We start from the raw sequence: 9,775 nt of genomic DNA on the forward strand, positions 1-9,775 counted from the left end.
GCGTAAGCAAAAAATTTCAGCTCTACTTTTTATGATTAATCGCATTAGGATATCTATCGATGGACAAAAGACCTATGAGATGAATCTGATATTTGTTTCATTTATGGAGTGTTAAAACGAAGTATTCTTCTAAATTTTATAAAAATCGGTAACCCAGCTAGAACATCCCGACGTAAATAATTGACGCGACGATTGAAAGTTTCTATTCTTATAAGATTAACATTTATGGTTATTGAATATCAAGAAGTTATCTATTGATAATAACACAGCGAAATTTAAAATAATTTGGGATTTCGATTTCTCTGTTATTGTCGACGCTTGAGATAAAATCAACGATCTACGCACCAGTATTTATTAAAAAAACGAAGGACACCCAGCATCATTAATCTCACGCTTGCGACTTGCGCGTTTAACGCAGAAGCAAAATATCCTTCGTTTATCGACGGGCGGATATATTGGAGGAGCAGCGAAGCAACCCCCGAAATTGTCGTTCGCGGTGTACGTACGAGGCGAGATAGCGCCGTGAAGTACACCGAAATACACGAGACTGCGTGAATTCCGTCTGTAACTGGTGGGGCCTAGGTGCAGGCACGCTCGTGCGACGCCTTCATGACTATTTTATTTTCAAGGCTAATCAAAGCTGCTTTCAACGCCGTCAAAGAGAAAGAGAAAAGCTCTGCGCACCTGAGTAGCATTCGCGCCTAAGCCGGCATTAGCATCACTCGAACGTACGCGTACTTTACGGGGAAATTCGCGCGCGGATTTGTCGGCGCCACCTCGATTCCGGGCGGATGCGCACCTGTACACGTACATATACCATCTACTCGGCGAAATCCCGTCAGCGATTAGACAATGTACGAGTGATGACAGATGCGAAGGGTGATCGTTAGGGGCTTTCTCGTTGGATTAGTCATCGCGGGGATTTTTATTTTTATCAAAGGGACTTTCCAACGAATGCATAGCGAGCGCAATTCAATTAACAAATTTGAATAAAAATGCTCTTGCCATTCAAGCTCAGGAAGACATTTCTGTTTTATAATTGTGAAGAAAATTTGCACCGAATAGTATATCATTCCACCATTAGGGTTTCTCTCGCTGTTCCTGATCTCGTTAGTCGGGCGCAGCGAACTGAGAATAGCGCCTCGTCGCCCATTCAAATTTCACCCTGTCAAAGGATAAATCCAGCAGCAGCTACTTAGAGCCCCGATATACTCCAACAGACTGATTTTGACGCACTTACCTTGATACCAAATCAATACAGCATCAGTGTGCAGAAATTACGCAGGATCAGTTAATTGACTGCTGCATTAACACCTGAAATAGAAATGTTTTTTTTTTTTTGCATTTTTATTCAGTAAAAATGGATTTGTTTTGAGAAAAATCAAAAATACACTTGTAAGTCTTATCGATTGCAATATGGACGCCCGAAAGTAGTCATGTCCTTCAACTTAACTGAATAAATGGTTGCGCATGTGTAGGGGAACATTCATCGATACGTTCAATCGAATATATTTGCAATGTAATGGATATTAAGAAATTCCGAAGATATTATATACTTATTATAATCATTAAGTTATCGTCGTTACAATGGTACACAATAATTTTTTTTTTCTTACAGATATTCATTCAGCACTAACAGCTCACTTGGCATAAGTTAGTGACTAACGATAAGCATAAAATAAATATAATCGCTCTATAACATCAAAACACGACGTTTGAAGTAAGTTGAGAAAAGCTTAATAAAAACTTTTTGGGCTAGCACGTTGTTTTCGTTAGGAGTTAAGCCTTCGTTTCAGCGCGAAGTACATAGTTTTCTATATATACCCAGAGTATAAAGCTCAGGAAAATTGACAAAGAGGCAGAGAAAGAGAAGAGAGTCAAAAAGAGCTTAGCCTTTTCCCCTGGAAGCGAACGCGGATCAGAAATGCGGCATGAAAACTTCCCCTTAAAACTATACCTACGCGAGGCAAAGTAGCTGCTCCGTTCTTGTCGAATTTAAGTTGGGCAACTCACATCCGTGGCAATTACTCATTCGCTGCTCAAAATACGAGTACTTCGTACGCGAGGCGTGATGATATGGTATAGTGACAATTTTTAGCCGAGGGTAAAAAGTGACGAACATTTGAAGCCGATGCGCTGCGATTTACGTTTGAAAGTTAGGTCCTGCCTGATAATGCGTAATGACCTAATTGGAAAAAATAGATAAAGCATACAAAAGAAATTTTATTTCTACGCAAATATAAAAACCAATTCATTCATTCAAATAACTAGATGACATACCTTTCATTAACGAAGACACGTGTATAATTTAATAAAGTGATCGCAATTAACTCAAATGAAACAATCTAAACAATACACTTAAATCTTTTGACAACTTTAAGATATAAATACTTTTGTCGTTAAAGTAGCTTTGTCACGCAAAAATGTTCAGAATCTATTTTAAATAGTTACAATATTAGCAAGATACAAGTGCTAATCATAAAATTTCACAACATTTTTCTCGTTGATAATAGCGACGATTGAAATTACGTACCTAATTATCAACGCTAAACATAATCGGTCTAAATAATACTTAGGGATATTCTTTCTATTGATCTGAATTCGACCATACCTTGAAAAATTGATTCAAATCTTGTCCTGAATAAAGGTTATAATAGTACATCCGAATAACTAACACAAAGTTAAGTTCAGGACTTACTTATGAAGTATTTTATACAGTGTCAATAATAATTCAAGATAATCTCAGTTTTAAACTAAAATATTTTAAGTAGTATACCGATTTATACACTATATTTACCTACGTCATTCACTGAGTTGAATCTTATATTAATGACAAAGTTTAATACAATCATTTGTGTTATTAGTAATCAATAAAAAAAGCATTTGAAAGCACTGCTATTAAACATAATTTTTCCAAACAAAGGCCGATTTCAATTTCATTATTTTGCAATTACTAACAAAGTTATATTTCAATTAAGCCAATAATAATGAAGAACCGACCATGTAGCTTACTTTTCTCAATGAGAACACCCCCACCGAAATCGATTTACCGTTCCACAGATATACGCGAACATACATAAAAAAAATTTCTTTCTCGAAGTCAAGAAAAAAAAATTAGTAAATATGTCGTATTCACATGAAAGAATATTACAAAAGTGGTTTAAAACTTCCAGCACAGGAATGTCCAAGACTCTGTCCGCCCTTACTATCTTAAAATCGTGTACTTTTTATTATATCAAAAGTTAACACGTAAAACATTACGTATCACATTCTCTATTTCTTATTGACTTGCAAAGCATTCATTCAGTGGTAAATTTTTTATTTTACTCAATTGAACATTTATCAATTACATTTGATTTTTCCACATATTTAAAATTGTTTTCATTGAAAAACTGTTTACATGTGAAAAGTGTAAATAATTAACTTCAGGTTATACTATATTCAAATATTATTTATAATTCAATTTAATTAAAAAAACATCCGATGCTTAAAATTAGTATTGCTGTATAAAATCTAGAAGACCATATTCTCGAATGAACTGGACATGACTTTGAGTCAAATGTTTGCGAGTTATACCTGACCTGACGATATGACAAAACAATATTAGATCAATAGCACTACACAATAACGAAAATCACTGAACATACGTCATTGTTTTTAGCGGCTTCGACTGTGCTAACATATGAACTTACAATCCATCGCAGCTTAATGTTCATCAAAATGATTTTTTCGACATGAAAATCGAGGTGCCTTAAATCCGCCAATGCAGTAGCCGAACTCTTAGCTGTATAGGAAGAAGGAGGGACACTCCTCTCGAACTGATCAATACTTGAAACAGCAGTGCTGGCGCGCTTGTATCAGGTCGCTTAGCTACATATTATTTTCGCACGGAAATGAAACTGTTAAAATCACCGAACAAAAAACCATCCAAGTGACGAGTTAAAAAAAGAACGTAGATTCAAAAATGTGGATTTACGACAGTGTAATCTTCTTGGAACAAGCCAACTGGTTTGTCGACAGACATTGGTCACAAAGAAAACTCTTTGCGAGAAGTTGACTTGCGCAGTAAAACGATTTCGCGATAAAAGGACAAGAATACAAGTCCTACACAAACTGTACACGTGACCTGTTGGCGACGTCAAACTGCACGGCAGTTGCATCGCAGTCACGTGCGAGATAGGCGTGCCCGCACGCGCGGATTACCCGGATTTGTGGAAACGACGAGAAGCAACGCTTCGCGATATAGAAAGGGGTTTGGCCACGAGATCAACAGGTGCGAGAGCTTGCGCGGATAAGCCGCGAAGCTAAGCGCCGGCGCAAGCTCTCGACTTTAGCCGCGCGCGAGAATGTATCACACCCCTCCGGGGGTGTGACCCAACGGCAACGATTGGACGAATCTCGCGATGTATATAACACGCGTATAGCTACGTTGCACATGCGTTTAGATCGCAAGACTCCCGATTGCCTGTCAGTAAAGCACGCGGCAATTAGATATTGCTCGTAATTGGTTTCGATAAACCGCCATTTTTCCGTGCGAAAGGCGTCTTACAATTACATCTTCGCAGTCCAATCTATCAATATTACAGAAAGCTAAATGTACAAGCATAAAAGATAGTTGCGAAATATGGCATTCAACCGCGAGTGTTGCGGGCGAACGTTCCATCATGAGAAACGAGCGAACGTCAGGGGGAAAATTTAAAGGGTCATCTCGGTCTTGAAGAGCCCCACTCCAGATTAATGCCACGAAAGCATTGGGAAGCCGATATTGCGACGTCGTCGTCGTTGTCGTCGTCGTTTCGACGACGTAAGCTCCTCTTCGAACTGACCCACGAGGATATTTTGCCTCCTCCTCCAATGTCCACTCTTCTACTGCGCTGCATGCGGTTAAGCGAACCGAGACGGTCATGCGCTCGATCTTTTTTTCTCTCTTTCTTGCTTTCTTTGCTTTTGTCTTTCTACTTACCGAGGGTGGATTGAAAGATACTCGGTCGCAGGCGAACGTCAGCCTAACGTATTAGGAATTGAAGATCAAGGAGGATTATCAATGTTTGTGCCTTCGATGATTAAACACGAAAATATCACACAAACAGTTTTAATAATGCGACTAAGGTCTGATCGTCAATTTCGTTTTTGTATTTCGCACGTTCAAAAACAATATCGTTTAATTGAACCAGCTACATCTACAGTTACATGACAGTAAACACCGCAAATAATATGCAATATTCATCTGCTTACATACATTTACCGCTCAAGCCTGCGAACTCTAAAATTATCTATTTTACTCACAGCAGTTGTTTGATCAATCTAGCTGAAAAACCATTTATGCAAGATAAACTTGAATAGCAAACTGAAAAATGTCATTACAGTTTCTCTTCCAAATACCAGTCGATTGACAGTAAAAGAAAGAAGAAGAAAAGAATTCCTGATGCTTATCGTTTCGGCCACGTGAAAAGCCGGTCTACATGCCGCGTCGCAGGTTGAACGAACCGGCGAAATGAAAAAGTAAGAGTAACAGTCGAAGAGCCGGCGAGGCATCACCCACTCTCCGTCAAATTATTATCTGGCCGAGAGAGGAAAGAGATAACGTCTAGCGCAAACTCAAGTTATCTTTGATAACCGGCAGAACTCAGCGCTTCTCCCTCGTGCAGGTGTGCTTCTCGCACCGCTTGTCCGCGTTGTTTACGAGCGCGATGTGCAGCACCGAGACGATCATGTTCACCTGAGTTTCCAATTCTTTCTCGCGCGAGAATGGAGTGTTTCGAGAGATGGTGGTTATTGAGTTCGATGATGATTTGGGGGACGTGCTTATGGAGAATACAAGCATGCCCGATTAAATGTCAGTGTGACTTGATTCATGTGCCTCGGACGATCAGTTGCTCGGCCCGAGGCTTACTAACTTTTCCCGAGAACATCAGCGACATCGTAAGTCTCCAGTTGGTAATTTCGCGATTTAATGCATGATTCTTCCCACGTTGTTGCTTGGAACTTGAATTCAAATTTGAATGAAAAGCGCTTGCAGATGGTCGGTTATCGATATACAAAAATGTATTATGTATAAAGACGACTACTTGATCAATCATCCGAGTTTACCTCGTGATCGATACGCGATTCGGAATTCTCACGTTGACTACGATACAATTAAAATTTTCGATAAATAATATTGGCAGTGGTAGATATATAGAGTGAGAAGCATGAGTAATGCAATTTCTACGTGATTCACGAGGCTTATCTCAACCTTACATCTGACTACAGATAGAAGCTCTCGTCGCCACAATGTTTTCGAGCTGTTCTACACGAATGTAGTAACACCGAGATATTAATTGAAGCGCTGTTGCAAATCCGACAATGTTATTTATTGTTAATTATATTTTGTATTTATTCTTATTGTTGACATCAATGAAAGAAATTAATCAATTAAAGCATCTTTTATCGAATCCAATTCACTTATACAAATAAAAGCCGTCAGACTGAATTCAAATCAGAGTTAGAAAATTCATTCGCTAATAATTCCCACAGGTGGAGTACCTGGATTTATCAGACAACCAACTAACCAAGTTGCCAGTAGAGTTGAATCGTTTGACCGAACTGCAACATTTAAATTTGACAAGTAACAAATTGACTTCCCTGCCAGCGAATCTCCGTGGTCTTGGAAATTTACGCAAGCTTGATCTCACTGGCAACAATATTGAGTTTGTTTCCGATCTTAGCGCCATTCAACAACTTCCTCATTTGAAGAAACTCTACCTTCATAGAAATCCGCTAACCGAGTTGGACGGCTTGAGAAATGCGGCATTGCAATATCTATACGCAGAATTTTGTGGTTAGTATTGAAAATTATTTATTAATTTTATCAAGAAAGTTTGCGAATAAAAAGAGCGAATTACCTTAAGTTCGTTGTTTTCACTTAAGCAGAATCACTAAGTGTTTGTTTTTCAGCGAAAAATTTCTTGTATGAACGAAATTTTGATAAAATTGCGAAAGTATTTTATTTTAAATGTAACTACCTTCAATCCTATACTCGACTCAAAATGATCACAATGCATTCGAGCTTTTTTAGATGTCGCAAAAATTTTAGCTACAAAAGACATTTCAGAATAAATTTGACATCTTTACAGAAATTACAGTGCTGAAAAATACATCGCTATTAGGGCTACCAGAGCTGACGTATCTGAGTTTGTCGGGTAACCCGTTGAAAGACGTCAAAGATCCTTACAGTCTGAAACTAAAAGGACTTGATTTATCGAAATGCCGATTGAAAGTCTTAAGCCAGAAAGCGTTTCAGGGTTTCCCGGAACTTATTGATCTGCGCCTCGCCGACAATCCCACCTTGGTCTACAGTACCAGGTATGTATAGCTCAGAGATGCTATCCCTAAATGAATTCTACACTGACTTGGCGGTACTATGAAGCTGAATTTTACAGATATGGATTTGTTGAAAATTCAAATCTTTAGAAATATAGTAACCAATTTATGTTTCTAAGACATGTTGATATTCTGCGTTCCAATTCACAAAGAGATAAACCATAAGATTTCTTTCAGATTCGAAACCCTTCGCCATCCAAAACTACAAAAACTCGATGTCTCACGTTGCGATCTCGACCGTCCTGGTCTTCATGGCTTGCCATCATTAACCTACGCGCGTTTATCGAGCAATTCGATTCGCATACTTCCTGATCGAATATTCCTAAAAAATCATGAATTGACGAATCTTTACCTCGACTATAACCATCTGGATCGTTTGAACAAAAGCTCGTTTGCCGGACTGTCGCGACTGCAGGTCCTCGACTTATCGGCAAACGGTCTCAAGGCTATACCTACTATTGCCTTTCGAGATAATGCAGAAATGCGATTTTTAAACTTGTCGGACAATTACTTAATGGACTTTCCGAAATTGTCGTCTTCGGTTGTTAGTCTAGATCTCTCGGCGAATTTGATCGGCAAGGTCGATGCCAATTGTTTGACGGGTATGCCGAGATTGTATTATTTGAATCTGAGTAAGAATTTGATCGAGATGATGCCCGACGGGTTGGATTCCGGTACCCTGAGAAATTTAGTACTGAGGTACAACAGAATTTCTACTTTGGAGAATGTCAGCATGAGTCTACTTCCAGAACTAGAGAAGCTTGATCTGTCAGGTAATTTTTCATAATATTTACGCGAGAGCGAAAAGACAATGACATTTTTTCATAAATGCAGGCAACAAACTTTTCAAAGGCGTCAATCCGGAAATCTTCTTCGACAATCCCAATCTGAAGCAACTTTATGTATCCGATAATCCATGGGTATGCGACTGCCTGCAGCTATTTCCAAGCTACGTGTTTCTAACGAGCTTACAATCTAGGATAGAAGCGTTGATATGCCACAGTCCCAGCGAGGTAAATGGATACTCGTGGAAACACGCTTGCTCGGGCGAGTGGAACAACGAGGTTGGGCACAAAGGTGGCAAAAAAACTTGGGGACTCGTGCTGGTCAGCCTATTGACTATGATCGTGTTGTCGGGTACAATTGTGTCGATTAGGCACTCGTTGATGATGAAGAGACAGGCGAGAAATCAAAGACTGGAGGCCGAAAGGACCGAGGTTAGAGAGAGATTAAGACTTTTACACAGGAGGTAATTATTTTTTCCTATCGCCCCACTTTGGAAGCAAATCAAGAACTGTAATTCACTATCTTCGCAGGAGTAGGCAGCTTCAAGATGAGTTTCGTGAACACGCGTCAGAGCCCCGAATTCATCCTCTAGAACTGATCAGTCCTCCAAGCTACGAGGAAGCTGTGACGATGCACCGGCTGGCGCGTTCTCTTGACCAATTGGATTCCGTCACGGAATCACATTCGACAGCTGCTCGAATAACAGCCTCGTCCGAGAGTTTGCGAAGTGGCAAAAAGCGACGAACGAGGCGAGTACGTCGATTGCGTTCGCAAAGCGAGGACAACTTATCGAGGAGAGAAACGCGGAGAGAAGAGCGATTGAGGCGAGCAAGAGAAATATCTGCTACTGTTCCCGAGGAAAATAACGAAGAGAACAACCAAGAGAATCGCAGATCAAGGCCGCCTACGCCGATGGCCACTAGGAAAAAGATCAAGAGATTATCGCAAGCGAAACCTGGAACATCTACGGATGACGAAGACTCGGATGCTGGCAGGAGTGAAGCACCTCCGAGTACCAGGAGAAGCGGAAAAATTATCATTAGGAATCTTGATAGAGAACCCAGGAGTGGTTATAGGCCGTCTACCGATGGCGAAAGTTGAGATTTTATGTTTAGTTTGACTTAAGGACTAATTGTAGTTGTAAATACTGCGTGATCAAATGTGCTTTGGAAAAGCTATGCGAAATCTACTTGGTTCAATCGAAATATTTTCTACGTTTTTTATTAAATGTGTTTTTGTATGATGTAATTTATTAAGTGATTCATGTCTACCTGCCTAAATATATATCTTTGCAACGCACGAATAAAAGTTATGTTTTTATTAAACGATTTCTAAACTTTCACTAACATGTACGTATATTACATTTTATGCGTTTAAAACTTAGAGATTTACAAGTAACGAATATTTCATTGGTAATACTTTTCAAGTAGACGACTTCTGAGATATATATTTTTATACCTTATTTATGATGATTTACCTTGGGTTATATTCTTCAACTGATAATAAATAAACATGTGTAATTAATTTTGGTAAAATTACTTCTCACTCAACTATTATTTTTTCAGTAAATAAATGTATCTGTAAGTCATCGTTACTTTCAGGATAATATCATGAAGATATAAAGTAC

The 9,775-nt window shown here is 39.1% G+C and overlaps 1 protein-coding gene across 1 annotated transcript; it reads left to right on the forward strand.

The window, feature by feature from the left end:
- The first annotated feature begins 5,700 nt into the window (after positions 1–5,700).
- On the forward strand, positions 5,701–9,440 carry LOC131666061 (insulin-like growth factor-binding protein complex acid labile subunit). The gene is made up of 6 exons (XM_058938417.1): positions 5,701–5,922; positions 6,517–6,820; positions 7,116–7,344; positions 7,540–8,135; positions 8,197–8,611; positions 8,679–9,440. The coding sequence occupies exons 1-6, from the start codon at positions 5,749–5,751 to the stop codon at positions 9,247–9,249; spliced, it is 2,289 nt and encodes a 762-aa protein (XP_058794400.1). The 5' UTR covers positions 5,701–5,748; the 3' UTR covers positions 9,250–9,440.
- The last annotated feature ends 335 nt before the right edge of the window (positions 9,441–9,775 follow it).

Source organism: Phymastichus coffea, unplaced genomic scaffold, assembly GCF_024137745.1.
Source record: "Phymastichus coffea isolate CEN01 unplaced genomic scaffold, Cenicafe_Pcof_1.1 PCOF00056, whole genome shotgun sequence".
Classification (NCBI taxonomy): domain Eukaryota; kingdom Metazoa; phylum Arthropoda; class Insecta; order Hymenoptera; family Eulophidae; genus Phymastichus; species Phymastichus coffea.